This window comes from Sus scrofa, chromosome 1 (assembly GCF_054392235.1).
Source record: "Sus scrofa isolate SSC_HxYL_T2T_F1_AM1 chromosome 1, Sscrofa_HxYL_maternal_Yorkshire_Landrace_v2.0, whole genome shotgun sequence".
NCBI classification, from domain to species: Eukaryota; Metazoa; Chordata; class Mammalia; order Artiodactyla; family Suidae; genus Sus; species Sus scrofa.
The window spans coordinates 142,208,305-142,230,857 of NC_139383.1; the positions used below are offsets into that span (position 1 = coordinate 142,208,305).

At 35.6% G+C, this 22,553-nt stretch overlaps 1 protein-coding gene across 3 annotated transcripts in view; it reads right to left on the reverse strand.

Annotated features, from left to right (window-relative positions):
* Window positions 1-881: 881 nt before the first annotated feature.
* Window positions 882-22,553, reverse strand: part of SPRED1 (sprouty related EVH1 domain containing 1) — a 113,365-nt gene continuing 91,693 nt past the window's right edge. For all 3 annotated transcript variants that reach the window (XM_013985631.3, XM_003121622.7, XM_084974958.1), the window contains 2 exons: window positions 8,069-8,170; window positions 882-5,964 (listed from right to left, as the gene is read on the reverse strand). In XM_013985631.3, coding sequence (XP_013841085.1) covers window positions 5,314-5,964; window positions 8,069-8,170 — 753 coding nt within the window. In that variant the 3' untranslated portion in view covers window positions 882-5,313. The remainder of the gene's footprint in view (window positions 5,965-8,068; window positions 8,171-22,553) is intronic.

Here is a 22,553-nt window from a genome sequence, read left to right on the forward strand (position 1 = left end):
CCAAGAAATGGCAAAAAGACCAAAAAAAATTACATAACAAAAAACAAAGACTGCTAGACAAAAGAAAACACCATTTCAACTAGGATTGTTAGACTTTTATTATGAATACTTTTGAGCCACTAATTTAAGGATCTGTAAAACTGCAAATCTTTTTAAGAGCAGTTAAAGTTGACTCCAACTTTCATATTGTTAATGCTGCTCTTTTTCTCTTTAAAGACCACCAGGTACATGACACTATATTGACAGAGAAGCAGAAACCCTAGTTTCAATTTCTCTCATGTAAAAACTATTCTACTTACTTGTGGGTATTAACTTGATGTGAAGAATATAAAGCAAATTTCTGAAAACCTGTAAATAAGCACATGAGACTACATTTCACAATTCATGGTAAAAGTATAAACAGTTAATTTTTGATTCTTCAAATAAATACAACTATAATAGTAATTCAAAGGTCATTCTGGTGTGGAAATACATTATGATCCTTGAGTACTGTCCTACTAATTTTTTAATTAGGTTATTTTTGCTTATATTATAAGCTAAGTGAGGCTCTGAAAACTATGATTAAAAAAAAAAAGAGAGAGAGACAAAGAAATAAAGAGGGTTAAAAATTCCCCCCTATCACTTTAGGTGGTTAATCCAGACGAAGCTGTAACATGTCCCCAAACCATAGTGTATTAGGTTTAACATACTATAAAAAAAAAATCTGGATACAATCAAGAGTGAGTAAGTCATTAAAATGAACTCTATATTAACTTTCAGTTAGAAGTACACCTTAAAAATTATGATCAAAAGCTCCCATTTCTACTACTGTTTTCTCCTTCAGCAATTAACTGTCTCTTAGGTGACAGCTTGTTATCCTCTGGAAGAGTAAGAAAAAGTCCTTTTGTATTTCATGATAGGTTTAATCAGGTAATTAAAACAAATTCTTATATCATCTGATATGTCCAATTACATGGGTATGATGTAACAAAAACAGTTACAAACTTATATATGCATATTTACATTATATATTCAAAACTATCAAGCTAGTCAACTATATCTAAGGAGATACATGATGACATGAGTTAAACAATTTTTCATTGCTTATTAGAAAGAATGCAGTCAAGCTTTTAATGGAGATAATATACAAGTGAGGAGGCACTTTTGAGATCAAAAATAGAAAGCAAATGACACTACATACTGGCAATCTTCACAAAAATCTATGTGTATCTTTAATACAAAGGCTTTTCAACTAGATTATTCTTGAAAAATTTCAAAACTAACAACTTATGCAATTTAAGGAGCTTTCAGGAACAATGGTTGACACCAGTGTATCAAAGCATATGAAAGTTTCATAACCACCTGGCTGCTAGGCAAATAGTACCATAATACCCTAAAGCCCTTTTTTTTTTGTTGTTGTTTATATAAATTACCTCAGGCTGTGATTTCTTTTTTTCACATTTTTGACTTACTGCTAAACACCTTATTGTGGTGTACAGACCAATTCTTTTTTTTAAGTGCAAGAATAATGCAAGTTTCTAGTGCTTCCCTTTATTCTTAGAAATGTGATCCTAGAAATCAAGTTAAGAATATTTAGTTAAGAATCTATGTTTTCCAGGTAATTAAAAGTTTTCAAAGTCTTAACATAGAAAAATGTTACACTTTTTTAATATATCTTTGGGCTAAAATAAAAAACCCAATTTTAAGCACATATTCTAAAGTGTAATCACAAAACCGAAAGCAAATTTCAACAAAACAAACATTTTATGATTCTTTAAATCTGGAAGAAAGTACATGTTTCCTGTACTTTGGAGCCTTAGATGGATATTAAGAAACATCTCTGTGGCATTCAATTAAGTAAGGGCTGGGGAGAGAAAAAGAAAAGGCAAGACTTACCCAAGATATCAGATGGCACTATACACATGAATTCAAAGTGCATTTGTATTACTTCAAAAGTTCATTTTAGGCACTGCTGAATAACCAATGAAAATAGGTAGTTTTGTTTTCCCCTTTAAATTTTAACCCCTGCCCAACATCATCCCAGAGACATACACACACTCTCTGATTGTGTCATGATGAAATACAGTGATGTTTATTTTTTTTAAAAAAAATTCTCCCTGACTGGTAATGGGAGGAAAAGTAAGAATATCATTTTGGTAATGGCTTTTTCAAGTTAAATTAATTGGTTCTATAAATGCTTCGGCACATCCATTAAGTTTGACTGCCAGTTCCAAATATCGATAAATATTTTAAAACAGGATATGTAAGGATAAAAGTGCTTAAAATCTTTCAGCAACCAACAAGACACATTATGAAAAAGATTGATTTTACAGTTCGAGATATTTCTTATTCTTGCTTCCTCCATTTGGAGCTGGCCACCACTTAAATAGCCCTTTACTGGCAGTAGTGATAAACACTGTCAGATTCCAACCACCACCTCATGTCTGGCTTATAAATCATCCAGTAGGTGGTGCTGAAGTTACACACTTCATATTTCTTCAGTAATCGAATGATTCCCCTGTCAAGACAGGAGAAAGATCATTTAAGAATGATCGATTCTGAACAAAATTAGCCATCAGACCAGACCAAAGTCTTTCTTGTCATGCTATCTAGATGATTTCACTTTCAATATTTACTACTACTTAAGCAGTTTTCTTTAGCCATTCGCTTATACTAGCAGATTAAAAACAAAGAGAACGGTTTCAGAGGACAAGCCAAGTGGCAATGCCAAATCTTTATGCAGAATGAGATGTTCCTGAACATACCTATACACATGTTTAAGAATGAGAAACTGAAACTATCCATTTGTTTCCACATAAGGATTCTAGTTTACTCAAGAGAAAAATTCCACACAGGAGTTCAGGTAACATTATAAATTAGTCTTCTAGACTGATCGGAAACTGTGTGTTAAACTATAAAGATCCAAGGTAAAATAAAAACCATTTCATCACCAGTTTTTAATGAAGAAACTTGTTTAAAATTGTACTGGAAAAAATGGGGATGGGACGGAAAAAAATCTTAGCAGCAAAGTGGTTAAACAAATTGAAAATATTAATGCACAAACATTAAAATATTAAAGCATATATGTTGCATATAAAATACAGTACAGGAACCAGGAGTTGCACTATACTGATTAGTGCTCAACAGAAGAAATGATTAAATTTGTTCTTCCCAGAAGTATATACACAGTTCATTTCCACAGCATGTTCCTATATAGCCAGCAAGTTATTTTCTTCAGTTATTCACACCTTGCTCAAACCTGAATTATAAACTCAGCACTTACAAATATGAAAATTCATTCACAAGGAAAACCAGTATTTCCATTTCACCAATGAAAAGTAATTTTGAAAGTTAACAGTCTATTCTAGGAAATCAAGTTTAGGTGAAAACTTCAGGGATGAAGATCATCTGGTGTAGCAGCATCCAAATATATAAACAGTAAAAATAAGACTTAAAACTGCTGCTACAGTGTCATGTTTTGGACTTAGTTCATCCAATTGATTTTTAGTACAAAACTAGAAATAACCTCTTCTTCATAACATCTATAGTTATCAATATATTTTTCTTCTTTTCAATGTGAAATAATACTTCAAGATGATCTATATACACAATGTTGTCAGTTCAAGCTGTCATATAAATATAAATGCTTTCTTAAAAAAAAGTATTTTACAGACAGATAGTGTTATATATATATACATTGTTCAGTTTGATCTGGGGCAAAAGAAAAAAGCTAACACAAGCATAAGTGTGATATGTAAAAAGAAAGATTACATAAATGACATTTAAAAACCTGCATAGAAAATGAGCTTCAAACAGTAGTGTGATTTTAATTTTTATCACTTCTGAAACTTCAAGCCATTAAAAAAAAGGCACACTTCTTAATTTTATCCCTCTAAGGGAATGTTCTTAAGGAACCCCTTACTTGGTTAGAGTTTTAATGTGACACTTAAAAAGAAAAAAAAAAAAAAAAAAAAGGAAAATTTGACCCCAAAGTATTTTAAACAATTTGCTAGAACATTTATCCAACTACTTTGTAAATTAAACATCCAGTAATACAATGCTCTGCAAAAGAAATAAATTGGTATGTACAAGATATTTCACTGACAATGTTGGATTAAATACTTTCCTGGGATAGTTTAGCACACCTTTCAACATAAAATCACTTTGCTTTTGGCCAGTTTAAATAAAATGAAATGCAACTGAGAAAAGTTATTATTGTCATGTGATAATAATCACTGAGAATTAAGCTAAAAAATTAGTAACACAGCTGAACATATTCTGGTTTAGCAGAATGATAAGTGGAGATCTCAGGAGGAAACTGTTTAACTATCCAGTTACACGCTTCATCTTGTAATACATTTGTAAATGCAATAATATTTTTTGAAGGAGGAAAACTCTGAAAGAAAACAACTTGCTGGTTGAATACCACAAAACACAAAACAACAACCCAAAACCTCACTTTTTTCTATAATGTTTACTCAGTTTCTTTTTATATAAAAATAAGTGTTATGTTCCCATCATAACATTAGACAATTACATCTGTGCTTTAAAAAAAAGTTGGTCACTCAAGGCTATTAGAATATTCTTTAAGGATTTTAGATTACCAGAATGTACAGATATAACTCAATATAAACTGTAGCCAAAGAAATGAGGATGAAAATATGAAATCATTCACATGGAATAAAAACATTATTAACTAGATGAGTAAAATATTCAAAATATAATGGAATGTGACAGTAGATATATGTACATCTACTTCAGAACTAGGAAGGGGGAGAAAAGTTTAATATGTAATAATTCGTACCTTATTATTTAGTTAAATATAAACATTTGTTATTTATACATAAAACTGCTTTCAAAAAACAACTAATAAATGATTTAGTTGCACTTGTTTTACTTCTTACAATTTCCAAGTGTTAACTTTACTTAAATTGAAATCAACTGTCCCCTAGTGCACTTTTAGTTCATGTCTTAATGAATCCAAACCTTTAAAAGTCCCATCACCTAATGCATAAATATACAAAAATGCCAAAAAATTAATCCCTTTTAGTTGGATCATATTTTATGCTCACTTTAAATGGCCAATAACCAGAAATGGTTTCCTTTTGCAAATATCCTTTACAACCTGTAACAAAACATGCCATGTACTCCAGGAAAAAAGTTAGGCATGGCTGGCATGTGTGAAATGCCAAGAACTGATGAGTTCTGTTTCCGCTACGTGTGGCCCCAATGATACCAGGCAAGATTTCATAATGCTTGCCAAAAGCTTCCACCAAGCCAAGTTAGCTAATTCCTGGACACAAAGATTTTTGCTCATTTTGGCACTGGATGCTTTCATCCAGCAGCTTTATGTTTCCCACCACAGCACCCACACACCTCACCACAGCGATGGCACATTCTCAAGGGAACGTAGCAGCACATACATGGTACAATGAAAGACAAAGCTACTAGGGCTAACCATCGTAAGCAGAACTTGTCATCGCTAGTGTCACATGAACAGGGATCAGAGAAATCTCCCTCTGAGTCTGACATACAATGATACAACATGCTCTCTGCACAGAGCATGCAGCTAACTTGATATATGCATCTTTTAATAGGGTCTGGAGCATCCTGACATTTTCCCCTGCCGTTTTCTTCATGATTAAACCTTTCCTGGCAGTATACACAGCGAGAACGTTCACCATCTTCTTTTCTTCGTTTTGATTTCTTAAATTTTAATGAGGAAGGCTGTGTCTTAAATACCACAGAGTCTTTGAGTGAACTTAACTTAGTCTCATCTCCACAAGAGTAAAGATAGTCTGGTTTTTTACTGTCTGGTTTAGAAAACTGAATATTGGAGTCAGTATCATCTCTCTCCAAGTCATTTTTCCACATGTCAGGATGTCTGTAGTCTGCATAGCGACGTATTAAGATATCTCGAGGGTTTATTCTGACAATCTCATCCTCATCTTGAAAGCTGACATGTCGGATTGATTTCAAAGGGACCTAAAAAAGAAAGAGAAGAAAATTGCAATAATGACTGTGAAGGTTAATTTTATGTGCCAACTTGGCTGAGCCTTAGTGCCCAGATATTTGGTCAAACATTATTCTGCGTGTTTAAGTGAAGATGTTTCCTGGATGAGATTAACATTTAAATTGGTGGACTATAAGAACAGCAGATTATCCTCCAAGCTGTAGGTGGCCCTCATCCAATTAGTGGAAGATCTTAATAGTAAAAAGACTGATGAGGCTTGAGCAAGAAGGATTCTGCCAGCAGATAACCTTTGGACACAGTCTACAACTCTTCCCTGGGTCTCCAGCCTGACAGCCTAACCCTGCAGATTTTGAACCTATACTACCACATGAACAAATTCCTTAAAAAAAAAAATCTCTCTCTTATATACACACACATCTTGCTGGTTCTGTTTCTGTGAACAACCCTGACTCATACAGATTTTAGTACCAAAGAGTGGAATGAGGCTCTAACAAACATCTAAAAACATGGCAATGCCTTTGGAACTAGGTAAGGGGTAGAGGCAGAAAGAATTTTGAGGTGCGTGTTATAAAAAGGCTAGGTAGCCTTGAAAAGACTGTTGGCACAAACACTAACATTAAAGGTGCTTCTTGTGAGGCTCAGATGGAAATAAAGAACACATTACTGGACAGTGGAGGAAAGATGATCCCTGTTATAAAGTAGCAAAGAATGTGGGTGAACTGCATCCTAGTATTTTGTGAAAGGTAGGATTTATGAGCTATGGATTTGGGTATTTAGCAGAAACTTCTAAGCAAAGTTCTAACTGAAGGTGCATCTTGTTTCTTCCTTGCTGCTTATAGTAAAATAGGAGAGGAGTGACAAATTGTAGTCATTGTTTTTAAAGCAAAAAGGAACCAGAATTTTTGGGAAAACTCTCAGGAATGATGCACTCACCCATGGCCAAGGGGTGGGGTCACATCCCTCATGGGCTCGAGGAATTTTGGGCCTCAAGATGAATCTATCTTAGAGTCTCAATTCCACTTAACTTAGATGGTATTTAGATGAGATCTGGGACCTAGCGCTGATGCTGGAATGGGTTAAGACTTCTGGGCTGTTGTCATGGGGTGAATGTATTTTGCATGTGAGAAGAACATGAATTTGAGGGACCAGAGGGTGGAACATTATGAATGGAATTGGTGTCCCCCTAAATTCATATGTTGAGGCCTCAATCCCTACCTCAGAATGTGACTGCACTTGGAAATAGGGCCTTTTAAAAAGTGAATCTTTATTCACTTAAGGTCCTGAAGGTGGACCTTAATCCAATCTGGTGTGCTTATAAGAAGAGGAAATTTGGACAAAGAGATACCAGAGATGTAGGTGCCAAGAGAAAAAAAGGACATGACCAGAAGGTGACCACTGGCAAGTCAAGGAGAGATGCCACAGAAGAACCCAAAATGTATCAACAACCTTGATCTTGGACTTTCAGTTTTCAGAATTGTAAGCAAACAACTGCTTATTGTTCAAGCCACTCTGTCTGTGGTATTTCATTATGACAGCCCTGCAAACTAAAACGAAGACATACATATTCATAGCCTGTCTCTAAAAATGACCTAAAACACATCACAATTTGTCTTACCCCTCTGGGTAAATTGTTACCACGAGTCCACGAAGAAAAGTAAATCTTCTGGGGATAAAACCAAAATGACCTTTCCTTCACCCATACAAGTGGGCTTCTAATAGTCACATCTGTACCTCCTAGTCCCAGTTTGTGGACAGTGACTTGTCTATAAGTAAGCACCTGATCCAAGTTGGGGCAAACTTCTATTCCCCAAATATTTGGAATTGGGGCTAAAAAAATGTCTAGACTGAAGGTGGAGTGATAGATTCAGACCATTAAATAATAATACACAATTTCTACTGGTGATAAATACACTGTGACGATTCCCCAGAAATTTGGAGGAAATTTAAGTTAACAGGGTTTAGAAGTATATATAAACAAATAGTTAATTTATACACTTTTAAAAATTTGAGTACAAGTCAACTATAGGGAGACTTATGAAGACTAGAAAATTTCACTTCTATGTTAATTAGTTAATATTCCAAATCAGAAAATAAAACTAAACTAAGATTACTTACCTTATTTTGAGACTTCAGGCTTCCACATTCCTTGGATATTTGCCGCTGTACATATTCTATATTTCTGCCCTGAATGTCCAGGCCTGGATGACTGAACATTATCTAAAATACAAATAATTTCTACTTAAGTGACAAAAGAATGCAGTTCTTATTTTTTATATAACTATGTACAATGTATATTCTGAAACATTATAATTAGTAGAAAGTTTTTAAAAATGATTTTAACAAAAAAGCATTAGTTGAGTCATCCTTTTTATTTACACTTAGGACTTTCCCTATACATTTAAAATTTAATTTAAAAAGTAATACAGATTCTAGTTTATGGTTCTGCATGTAAGGAGCTTGGAAGTTGCCACTCTGTTGTAAAACAAGCAAAAAAAGCTGAGCAGAAAATATCACCAACAAGGGAAAGAGGGAGGGTCAACATGAGGGCAGGGGATTAAGAGGCACAAGACTTACTATTAGGTAAAAAAATAAAAAATAAAGGATCATATTTTTTTAAATCAAAGAGACAAAAAGACTTTCTTAGGCAAACAAAAATCAAGGAACTCTGTTGCTGGTAGACCTGACTTACAAAAAATTGCTACCAGAAGTTCTTTAGAGAGAAGAAAAATAACACAGGTCAGAAACTTGGATTTACATGAGAATGGAGGAGCATTTAAAAAGAAATAAGTAAAAATAAAATAAAACTTTTGTTTCCTTTTTCTTTTTATGGCCATACCTGTGGCATATGGAAGTTGCCAGGCTAGGGCTGAAAGGACCTGCAGCTACAGGCCTACACCACAGCCACAGCAATACTAGATCTGAGCAGCATATGTGACCTGTGCAACTTGCAGCAATACCAGATCCTTAACCCACTAAGCAAGGCCAGGATCAAAGCTGCAATCCTCAGGTTCTTAACCTGCAATCCTCAGGTTCTTAACCAGCTGAGCCACAGTAGGAACTCCCAATTTTCTTATTCTTAATCGAGATAACAGCAAAGTTTGTTCAAAAACAGCAACAATGTATCTGATAAGGTATAATTATGCATAAAAGTAAGATGGATGACCATAATCATACAAGGGATGTGAAGGAAGAATTAGGATTATTTTGTTATCATAGAATACTCCCACAAAGCAGTTTAATGTTGTTAGAGTAAAAGTAAATGGATGGAGAATAATATACCACCTAACACTCATCAAAAGAAGGGGAGTACTTATATTAATTTCAGACACAGCAGACTTCAAAGCAAGTAAAGTTATCAGTGATAAAGGGCATTATATGATGATATAGGGGTTACTTCCCCAAGACATAGAAATTCTTAATGTGTATGTGCTTAACAACAGAGCATCAAATTACAGGGGGCAAAACCTGACAGAACTATAAGGAGAATGGATGCACCCATTATCATAGCAGGAGACTTCAACATCCTTCTATTAGAAATTGGACAGATTTAGCAGGCACAAAATCAGTAAGGACAAAGGTGAACTAAACAACACCTTCGATCAAGTGGGTACAATTAACATCTAAAAACTACTTCATCCAGGAAGTTCCTGAGTGGCTCAGTGGGTTAAGGATCCAGCACTGCTGCAGCTGTGTCACAGGTTGCAACTGTGGCATAGGTTTGATCCCTGGCTCAGGAACTTCCACATGCTGCAGGCGTAGCCGAAAATTAAATAAATAAAAATAATAACTACTTTATCCAACAACAGCAGAATACACTTTTCTCAAGCTTATACAGAGCATTAACCAAGATAGACCATGTTCTGGGACATAAAACAGACCTTAACAAATTTAAAAGATTAGAAATCATACAATGTCTGTTCTCAGACTGGAAAGGAATTAAACTAGAATTCAGCAACAGAAAATCCCCAAGTAAATGGAGGTTAAACAACACATTTCTAAGTGACACATGGGCCAAAGAAGAAATTTCAAAAGAAATTTAAAAGTATTTCAACTAAACAGAAGTAAAAACTCAACTTATTGGAGTTCCTGTTGTGGCGCAGTGGTTAACGAATCCGACTAAGAACTATTAGGTTGCGGGCTCAATCCCTGGCCTTGCTCAGTGGGTTAACGATCCGGAGTTGCCGTGAGCTCTGGTATAGCAGACATGGCTCGAATCTTGCGTTGCTCTGGTGTAGGCCGGTGGCTGCAGCTCCGATTAGACCCCTGGCCTGGGAACCTCCACATGCCAAGGGAGCAGCCCTAGAAAAGGCAAAAAGATGAAACAAACAAACAAACAAAAAAACGCAACTTATTGAAATTTGTGGGGTATAGCAAAAGTAGTGCACAGTGAAACTTACAGCATTTAATATGTTAAGAAAGAAGAAAGCTCTAAAATCAAATAGGTTTCTACCTTAGTAAACTAGAAAAAGAAGATTCAATCCAAAGCAAGGAAAAAAAAAAGAAAGAATAAGAATTAGCATAGAAATCAATGAAATTGAAAGCAGGAAATCAATACAGAACATTAATGAAACCTCATGCTTAAAAAAAAAAATCACAAAATTGATAAGCCTCTAGTCAGGATAACTAAGAGAAAAAAAGACAGGCTACAAAAGATAGGATACTAATTATCAGAAATGAAAGAATAGATATCACTACAGATTTCATGGAGATTAAAAGGATAATAAAGGAATGCTATGAAGAACTCTATATTCACAAATCTGATAACCTAGGTGAAATGGATCAATTCCTTGAAAGGCACAATCTGCCAAAACTCACACAAGAAGAAAACAATCTGAATAGGCCTATATCTATTAAAGAAGTTGAACTGATAATTTTAGTAACTTTCTAAAACAGAAAGCACCAGATACAACTGGGGTTTACTGGTGAATAATATCAAATATTTAAGGAAGAAATTATACCAATTCTCTCCCATCTCTTTCAAAAAATTGAAAAAGAGAAGATACTTTCTAACTCATTCTAAGAGGTCAGCATTATCCTAATACTAAAACCAGACAAAAACATTACCAGAAACAGAAATGAAAAAAGTACAGACCAGTATCTTAAATAAACACTAAAGCAAAAATCCTCAACAAAATATTAGCTAGTTGAATCAAACAATGTATATAAAAAGAATTATATACCATGACCATATGGATTTAACCCAGTTATGCAAGCTGGTTCAACATTAAAAGATCAATTATCAAAATGCATCAAATCACACGATCTTATCAAAAGATGGAGAAAAAGTATTTGACAAAATCCACTGCCCATTCATGACAAAAACTCTCATAAATGGCAAAGAGTGGAGAACTTCTTCAAGTTATAAAGAATATCTACAAAACCCCTACAACTAATATCATAATTAATGGTAAGAAACGTGAAGCTTTCCCAATAAGATCAGGTACAGGAGGCAAGGACATCCCCTTTCTCATTATTCCTTTTCAAGGTCATAGTGGAATTCGTAGCTAATGCAATAAGACAAGAAAAAGACATAAGCAGTATACAGATTAAGAAGGAAGAAATAAAACTGCCCTTGCTCACAAGATGACATGATCATCTATACAGAAAATTTGAAAGAATCAACAAAATACCTATTGGATTTATATAGCAAGGTTGTAGAATACAAGGTTTATATACAAAAACCAATCACTTTTCTATAAAATGAACAAGTGGAATTTGAATTTAAAACAAAGTACTATTTAATTCAAAATATAGTACTATTTAATTTAAAACACAGCATCCCCCCAATAAAATACTTATGAATTAATGTAAAAAAATATGTACACGATCTGTACTAGGAAAATTTTGAAACTCTGATGAATGAAATCAAAGAACTAAATAAATACAGATATTTCATGTTTGTAAACTGGAAGATTCAATACTGTCAAAATGACAGTTTTTCACAAACTGGTCTAAAGATTCAATGCAATCCCAATTACAATCCCAGCAAATTATTCAGTGGATATTGAAAGATTCTAAAGTTTATCTTACTTAATTAATTAATTTCTTTAGCCATGCCGAAGCAAGGGATGTTGCGGGACTGAAGGATCAAACCTGTGACCTGAGCTGCTGCAGTGACAATGCTGGATCCTTAACTCGCTGTACCACAAGGGAACTTTCTCTAAAGTTTATACGGAAAGGCAAAAGACCTAGAATATTCAATACAATAGTGAAGGAGGATCAAAGTTAAACTGACATTACCTGACTTCAAGATTTACCATAAAGCTACATTAATACTGATAGTATGGGAGTTTCCATTGTGGCTCAGTGGTTAACGAATCCGACTAGGAAGCATGAGATAGGGGTTTGATCCCTGGCCTCGCTCAGTGGGTTAAGGACCTGGCGTTGCCATGAGCTATGGTGTAGGTCACAGACATGGCTCGGATCTGGCATTGCTGTGGCTGCGGCGTAGGCCGGCAGCAGCTGTAGCTGCGATTTGATCCCTAGCCTGAGAACCTCCATATGCCATGGGTGCAGCCCTAAAAACACAAAAATAAAATGAAAGATAGTATAGTACTGGGAAAAGAAAAGACAGAGACAATAGAACAGAATAGATGACTTTGGTGATGGCAGTGACCTTTTACCACCACCATGTCACTTTTCAAACCACCATGAAAGAGAGAATTGATAAGCTGGGCTTCGTTAAAATTAAAAATTTCTACTCGCAAAATAAAACATTAAGAGAATGAGAAGACAAGTGACAGACAGGGAGAAAATATTTGTACAAGATAATCTGATAAAGCACTGATACCTAAAATGTATAAAGAACTTTTTTCTTCCTTCCTTTTTTTTTTTTTTTTTTGTCTTTTTGTCTTTTCTAGGGCGACTTCCACGGCACCTGGAGATTCCCAGGCTAGGGGTCGAATTGGAGCCACAGCAACTTGGGATCCGAGCCGCAGCTGCAACCTACACCAGAGCTCACGGCAACTGAGCAAGGCCAGGGATAGAACCCACAACCTCATGGTTCCTAATCGGATTCGTTAATCACTGCGCCACAATGGGAACTCCAGGAACTTTTTTCTTTATATGTACTATATTTCTCATAAGTTTTCCTATTTCAGTTAAATGTACAAAGAACTCCTAAAAATAAACAATAATAACCTAATTAAAAAATGTGCCAAGGACCTCAATAGACAATTCCCCAAGGATGAAATACAGATGGCAAATAAGTATATGAAAAGCCCTAAGTCACAGAGAAATGCAAATTAAAAAAAACAAGGAGATACACACCCAGTGGAATGGCCAATACCCAGAATACTGACAATACCAAATGCTGGGGAGGACATGGAGCAACAGGAACCCTCATTCATTACTGATGGGAATGCAAAATGGTACAGCCACTTTGGAAAACAATTTGGCAGTTTCTTATATGATGATTCTTCTGATATGATCCAGCAATTGTGCTCCTTGGTATTTACCCAAAGGATTAAAACATTCACCCCCCCCCCAAAAGCCTGTACACAAATATTTAAAGCAGCCTTATTCATAACTGCTAAAACTTGGAAGCAACCAAGAGGCCCTTCAGTAGCTGAATGGATAAGCAAAGGTACATCCAGACAATAGACAATTATCCTTTAAAAAAAAAAAAAAGACATGAAAAAAACCTTACATGCATATTACTAAAGTAAAAGCTTACATAACTGTATGGTTCCAACAATACGACATTCTGTTAAAGGCAAAACTAGGGAGACAATAAAAAGATCAGGGATTGCCAGGGGCTGTGTTTGTGGGGAGTGAGAAGATTTTCAGGGCACTGAAAAACTCTGTATGATACTGAAATGATGGATGCATGTCATTATACATTTGTCCAAATTAAAAGAATGCACAACACCAAGAGTGAATCCTAATGTAAACTATGGACTTTGGGTGATTAGGATATGTCAAATGTAGGTCACCAGTGTAACAAATACACCATTCTGGTGGTACATTCCCCCCCCCCTTTTTAAGGGCTGAACCAATGGCATATGGAAGTTCCCAGGCTAGAGGTCTAATTGGAGCTATGGCAGCCAGCCCACACCACAGACACAGCAATGCCAAATCCAAGCCACATCTGCAGCCTAGGCCACAGTTCACAGCAATGCCAGGTCCTTCACCCACTGAGCAGTGCCAGGGATCGAACCTGCACCCTCATGGATACTAGTTGGGTTCGTTAACGCTGAGACACAATAGGAAGTATGTTCTAGTAGTACTTTCCACTTTTTGGCCATGTATTTAATTTATACACACATGCATGTATGCATATATGTGGTTATTTAAAAATTTTAAATATAAATAGGGGCCTTTTGTACTGTGTCTCACTTTCTCACACTTTCTTACACTTATGGACACCTTTCTATGTTTACACATATAGCTTTACCTAATTCTTTTAACAGCGGCTTAATATTCCATTGAGTCTGATTAATTTTAATTTAATTAGCCTGATTAATTTATATATAGGCTTTTCCCCACCCTCAGCTGTTTTAAACAATACTGCAAAAACTATCCTTATACATTTATCTTTAATACGTTCAAGTATATTGGTATCACAAATTGCTGAACTAGAACTTCTGGATTAAAAAGTTTGTATACCTCAATTCAAATAGGAATTTAAATGAATATATATACAACTTGAACCACCTACTTAGTATTAGTAGTGTCTTACATAGAGAAGGAAGTTTAATAAAACTAGTTAATGACTGAAAAGTTTATCTTATACCTGGCCTTGTTTCCTACAGTTTTCAAATTTTATTACTTTCATTAGCACTTTAATTACATGGTTGAAACATAAAGAGAAAAAAGCATTTCAGTTTTATGCTGTAGGACTAAAGGATTAATACGGGATGAAGTGACATTTTTGGATTACAATTTCTCTAATCTTTATTATCCATTCTCTCATGTCCACTTACTTCTATCTAGTTGGAAAATTACAAGCCAACACTTTCCACTCACTTTTCTTTTTAGTTTCAATATTCAACTATACTAGATTTCCTAGTATGTACACAATACTAGGCACTATGGAAAGCACAGTGAAGTATAAAAATGGTTCTGGAGTTCCCGTCGTGGCTCAGTGGTTCACGAATCTGACTAAAGAACCATGAGGTTGCAGGTTTGATCCCTGGCCTGCTCAGTGGGTTAAGGATCTGGCGTTACTGTGGCTCTGGAGAAGGCTGGCAGCTACAGCTCCAATTCGACCCCTAGCCTGGGAACCTCCATATGCCACAGGTATGGCCCTAGAAAAGACTAAATAAAAAAAAAAAAGGTTCTGAGCCTCACTGAAGTAGGTTATATAACTAACTTAGGGTGGAATATGTAAGAATCCAGGGATGAATGGGTGGGGGGAATCACTGAATTAAATAACCTGTGAAGGAGCCACAAAGGAAATGGGACTTCAAGTAACCAGAGAATGAGGTTAAGTATTTGGTCAGATTAAAAACAAACAAAACAGATGGAAAAGGAAGGAAAGAGGAATAAATATTGTCTTCTCCCCCAATGATATATTTCTTATAATAAATATAATAACCACAAGTTATACATTAAATATATATACCTAAGATTTTAAAAAGTAAAAATATCCACTTTTTCAATTATTCCAAATTTATCCTCTCAGAAAAGTCACAAACACCAAGACACACATACACTTTGAAACTATTAATTCTGTAGATACTAATCCTCTCAATAATCTCTATGTGAAAAGATAGACAATGCTGACTGTTTACACTTATTAAACATAAATGTTCTTAGATAAACATGTATGTTCAATTAAGTACTGCTTTTTAAAACCCTGGGAGTGTGATGCTATTGCTATAGGTCTTTAGAAGAAATCTGTCAGCTGAAAAAGCCACCGGAGGTACTTCTTCAAAGTTGGTCACAAATGATATTTAAAAAGGAGTCCATTTATCATGGCAATGACAACAAAATGGTGCAAAGGGATAAATCTTATAAAAAGATATACAATATCTTTTCATGAAGATAAAGCAAAGCTTTACTAAGAGCTATAGAAGAGCTAAATAGAAGGATATATTATATTCATGGGTAAGAAGGCTAAATTCTTGCCCAAAGTAATATATAGATTCAGTGCAGACTGCACATGGATTCTTCACCAAACTTGACAAGCTGATTCTAAATTTTGTGGAAGAGTGAACAGCTCCCCTCCTACAAAAAAAAAAAAAAAAAAAAAAAAAAAAAAAAAAAAAAAGAAGTGTGAAGAGAAAAAAGGTGGTAGCGAAGTTCCTGCTGTGTGCAATAGGATCGGCAGCATCTCTGTCTGGAGAGCTGGGATTCGGGATCGATTCCCAGCCTAGGTTGCTCCAACTGTGGCTCAGATCTGATCCCTGGCCTGGGAACTCCATATGCCACAGGGCAGCCAAAAAAAAAAAAAAAAAGGTGGTAGAGGCACTTGTTCTACAGATATTAAGACTTGCTACAGAGCTAAGGTAATTCCATAGTAAAGACAAGATGGCACTGGCACAGGGACAAACAGAACAACAGATCAGAGAGTAAGAATGACATATCTGAATAGATATGGAAACTTGATATATGACAGGTATGGCACTGCCTATCAATGGGGGAAGGGACCCAATAAGTGGTGCTGTAACAATTAACTATCCATATGGAAAAAAGTAAAAGTTGAAGAAAAATCAACTTGTTTTACAGACAAAACTGTAGAAATTTTAGAATAAAATCAAAGGGAAAATGTTTGAGACAAGGATGGGGAGTAGTTTGTAAAAACACCACCAGGAAAAGAATGATAAATTCAATTGTATTAAAATTTAGGAGTTCCCAAACAAATCCGACTAGGAATCATGAGGTTTCGGGTTCGATCCCTGGCCTCGCTCAGTGGGTTAAGGATTCAGTGTGGTATAGGTCGCAGATGCGGCTCGGATCTGGCGTTGCTGTGGCTATGGCAAAGATTGGCAGCTGTAGCTCCAATTAGACCCCTAGCCTGGGAACCTCCATATGCCGCAGGTGCAGCCCTGAAAAAAAGACAAAAGACAAAAGACAAAAAAAAAAAAAAAAATTAAAACACCTTTTCACCAAAATATCATAAAGAGTGAAAAACTACCATAAACTAGGAGATATTGACCACAAATAAAATTCAGAAAGAAGTGTTACTGAAAATTTTATTGTGCTCAGTAATCAGGTTACATAAGAACATACAGTTTATAAAGGAATAATCAGTTATTTCTATAATCTCTCAAATGCTCTCTCTATATATACTACATATCTCATACTCACAGAACATAGGAATTCTATAGACTGATTTTTTTCTAAGAATCTTTTTTATAGCACATCAATGTCAAAAGCACATTTCTGTATACCTTAAAGAAACTCCTGCACAAGAATAGATGGGGCAAAAAAGTTTGTACTAGCGGTATGCCTAATAACAACAAAAATAGGTAAACAACTGAAATATCCCTAGCAGAAAAAAAAAGAAGTGGTACACTCATCAAGGAAAACTTAAGAATGCTAATAAGCAAACACAATCCAAGGTAATGGTCACTAGAGGATGAAGGCAAAGGGAGTAGATTGGGTATGCTCTTTTGTTAAAGTTGTTTGGGTTCTCAGGTGTTTATTATATATATTATTTTCTATGTATTAAATATGTCAAAAATCTTTGATCACAAGCTCACTGATATATGTGGTCTTATTTGTCTATAGTGAAATTATCTCTAGGAACTTGAAAGTAAGAGAAATTGAGTAAGAACTATAATGGCCTCCAGGCCTATCACATTTAACTAAAACCTGACAGAGAGCACAAGCAGTCTGAAAGAAGGTACCCAATCCATCAAAAGGATTTAAATAGCCCATGGAAGCATAGAGAAAGAGTCAAAGACAAACAGTGACAACACCCATTTAAGCACTGCTAGAGGCTAGAACCTGAGCTAGTGTTAGGTGACAATTCTCCATGGGTCTCATTTCTGCAGATACAGTAAGCAAAGGTACTATCTGCCTTTGATTCAAACTATCTTCCCAAAGATGTGTATATAGAGAAACCCATGAAAGATATAGTATCTCTCCTTTGAAGTTAGATTTCTTTAGTATCTAATCTAACAAAGGCACTGTCTCCCTCCTCAGCAAAAGTCAGACATGATTATCACCCATTATAAAAGACTGGGATTCCCTAAACTCAGAGTTCCAACATTCAGTATGCAAACCCACTGAGTGTGCAATGTTCACCTGAGCAGCTTAGCACCACCTCCATGGGATTTGGGAAGCAAGGGGAAATGATACAAAGATGAAGCTCATGCTACTTAATTGTGCTGAAAGTAATAGTCCTCTGTCTCTGATCTAGCTGTCTTATGTTTTCTGGCAGCATTCCTACAGACTGCAAATTAACTTGCTACCTAGGGTGCAATCTCAGCAAGGAAGCAATTTCTTCATATTTCTTGACAGCAAGGAAGCAATCTGGTCCTTTCTGGCAAGGCTACTCCTCTGATATAGAGAAGGGTCCATCACGCTATCCCAGTCAAATGCCATTAAACACTCAAAACATTTAAGTAGTCTGTTGAGCTTGTCAAGTTGGCTTCTGGCAATGATCTAGTATCTAAAGAAGATCTAGTTTGTGTAGACAATGAACTAGTAAACAAGCTACTTCTAGTACTGCAGTCCACCTGAGGGCTTAAATCAAATTTTACATTGATTTTCATGCATCATTTTCTTAAACTTGATTATTTTAGTATCTGAAAGATGACTCCAGTCTTAATATCCTGACAGAAAAAGGTTTCTGATTTTCAAGTTGAGGGCCAGATTCTGAACTATGAGAAATTCACCCCATGAGGCATTCTGGGTGACATACAAATAGACAACTGGCATACAAACTTAGAAGAACCATCTAAATGCAACTGTTCACTATTCCTTGTTAATTTCTGCAATATTTGTTTATTAAATGAATAATAAATGCTAGTGTCCACTGTAGCTTTAAAAGAGAAAACCTATTCTAATGCCTAATAAACTGAGAAGTCCACTTATTTTAACATCAGCAAATGTGTAATTAAACATCTCATATAACGGAATACTTATTTCTCTATGTTGCATCAATCTTGGAAATAAGTATTAATTATAAAGAAGGTGGAATTCAGATCCAAGTATCCATCCAACATGGCTTCTAAGGCCATGTTCAAAATCCTCAGGCTAAGAGATATTTGTCAAGTGTTGCTCATTTCTCTCAGCAGTTATCTAACAGTATTTTGTACTTTTCTACATGATGACTAAATTTTCAACCACTCCACCACCACTCTCATTGCCATTTTGGGAGAAGAGTTCAGTTCTTTTCTCTTCCCGTCAATCAAAAGAATAGCTTCAAGTTTATAGTTCCCTCGGCCCAAGAAGGTAGGCCAAATAAATTCCCAGGGTCTGGGATGAAGAATATTAGTCTATTTCCTAGGATGCCTAGATATTTATGAGCAAATATCACTGTAGATGAATTGTTCTGATGTCCCCAAATCCTGGAGAAGTTATGCAGATTACTTTTACCTTTTCTTTTGCTATTATTTTGCTCAAAGTAAAACTGGCTTACAAGGAGTTCCCGTCATGGCTCAGTGGTTAACAAATCCAACTAGGAACCATGAGGTTGCAGGTTCGATCCCTGGCCTTGCTCAGTGGGTTAAGGATCTGGCGTTGCCGTGGCTCTGGTGTAGGACGGTGGCTACAGTTTTGATTAGACCCCTAGCCTGGGAACCTCCATATGCTGCAGGAGCAGCCCAAGAAATGGCAAAAAAAAAAAAAAAAAAACAAAAAACTGGCTTACGATTACTTTTTTCCTTCTTATATTAATATTTTAATGTGATTTTTCTTGAATTTCTTATAAAATTTCACAATAAACTCAGCCAAAAAAAAAATTTAATGGATTGGAAGATTTAATACTGTCAAGATGTCAATTTTCCCCAACTTATGAATGCAATACAATGTCAATCAAAATTCTAGGAGTTTTGTGGAAATCAATAATCTGAATCCAAAATTTACATAGATCAAGAACAAGATCTTGAAGGACAAAGCTGGGGGACACAATTTCCAGATCCCAGAATTACTATAAAACTACTGTAATTTGAAAAGTGTGGTATTGGTATAAAACTGGACAATTGGCCTAGAGAAAAGAACAGAGATTAGAAACAAATCCACACACACACAGCCACATGACAAAGCTGAAAATGCAATGCAGTTGTTTCGGAAAGCACAGATTTTTCATTTTATGATATTGGATTAAGTGGGTATCCAGATGGGGGGGTGGGAGGAGACCCTGACCTCCTAATCTTTCATCACATAAAAAAATCAAATATGAAAGAAAAAATAATAAAACTTCTACAAAACAATATAAAATGTTTTCATGATTTGGTGAGATTCTTACACAGGACACAAAAAGCACTAACCATAGAGGGAATGATGAGTGAATTACTCATGTATTAAAATTAAGAACTCTTATTCAGCAAAAGATATTATGAGAGTGAAATGACAAACCACCAGAGTAAGAGAGGTTATCTGCAATACACATATCCAACAAAGGATTGTTATTCCAAAATAAACAAAAAGTAAACAACTATAAATTAACAAGAAAAAGACAACTCAATATAAGACGTACCAAATACTAGAACAGGTACTTTACAAAATAGAATTTCTAAACAGTCAATAAGCATATGAAAAAAATTACTCAACATTAGTAGTAAACAGCAAAGTATAAAATCACAGTAAAATATTCCTTTACTTCCACTAAGTGACCAAATTGGGGGAAAAAAGGTGGGGGGGAAGGCAACACCAAGTGTTCAGGAAAATTCCCACCATTGGTAGGAATGTAAACCTGGTACACCACTTTGGAATATTTTGTTTTTAAGTAAAACTGACACTCCATAAAAATGCACTGTGTTTAACCTGTGGTTTCTTGTGTTTTCTGGCACATGTATGTGTATCCAGGTTTGTGAAGCAACAAATGATACTAAGTCCAAGGTGTTTGGCAGAACATAAAAACCCAATAATCTGTCCCTTGTTGTCTTTGCCTTGCCTTTTCAGCCTCCATGTTGTTTTCCCCTAGATCATGCACACTTTTGCTCATATTACTCCCTGTTATGGACTAAATGTTTGTGCTCCCCCCGACCCCGGCCCCTCCAATTCAACTGAAATCCTAACCCCTAACCCCCATTGTGATGGTATCTGGGCCTTTAGGAGGTAGTTAGGTCATGAAGGATGTGGTTCTGGTATGACAGGATTAGTATCCTTATAAGAGACACCAAGGAGTTCTCTCACTTGTGCACTCTCTGCCACGTGAGAACACAGACAAAGCCGCTGTCTGCAATCTGGGAAGTGGGCCCTCACTAGCAATCGACCATGCTGGCACCCTACCCTTGGACTTCCAAGCCTTCAGATCTGTGAGAAAAAATTTTGTTATTTAATCAACCTAGTCTATGCTATTTTGTTATGGCAGACTTTGCTGACTAAAGTTTCCTCTGTTTAAAACATCCATCCTCTCACTTTTCCTGTGTCTCCCCCACCGCCTGGTTTTCATCACCAACCCACCATCTTCAATTAGTCAACCAATTTCATCCTTAAAAAGTTCAAGCATATCTTAAAAAAAAAAAACAACCTTCATCTTCTGCAGTGAGTTCAATGCCCCATCCTGTGCTCTCATGTTACTATGAACACATATTTATTGACTCATCAGAAACTCTTTTAGAACAGAAACCATGATTTATTTTCCTCAACTCTTGATACAGGGTCTGGCATATGGTATAAACATATGTTATGACATAATTAATAATAGTAATTTGTTGAACTGAATGCCTTATCATGTTATTCATTTGCTATGTCTCACTATCTAGAGTGTACCCACATTTCTTTCCCAAAAAATGTGATAGCATCTATCAAGAAGAAAGAGATATTTAAAAATATATTTTTAACCCACTCTGATGGGTGTCTGATTTTGTAGCCATACACCCAGTATGGCTTAAGCTACATCAGTTCACATAAGGTAACAGTTATCAATGCTTATTTAACAACAAAAGCATTTGTTTACATCATAAAGAGAATTAGGTTCAAGAACAGTCTTCTGATAGACCTGTTAACACTTGTGAGTGGCACAAAAAGAGTTCTATGCTATAACTGAGGTTTCATTTTCTAGGTCAAGCTGCAACCATTAGAAAGTTGCACACCTAGTGCCCAATGGGAGTACTTTCACTGAGTGCAGATTTAGGAGTACACTATTAATTCCCGAGGTACACTACAAGAAATAACTTTTTGAAATTTGTGCGTTTGCCAGACACATGTTTCTTCAGGACATTTTTCATGACATTTCTCATCTGAGAAGTTTTCTGTATAGCTAGGGCAACTTTTGCCTCCTAAGAGGCTGACAAGCTTTGCCTCCTGGGTAATGAAAACGTAACTAGCACCTGTGCACCTTTATCATCAAAATATTTAAATTTATGACTCAATTATAACACCTGTATAGGACATTACACCTATATATTAATTATCTCATTCTGGATTTGATTCATTATAAATTTTCTCTTGGGTTTCTGTTGTTTGTCTGGTAAAGGGCGGATAGTCCTAATGTCCTTTTTTATTTATTTTTTTAACACATCCAATTACTATACATGTA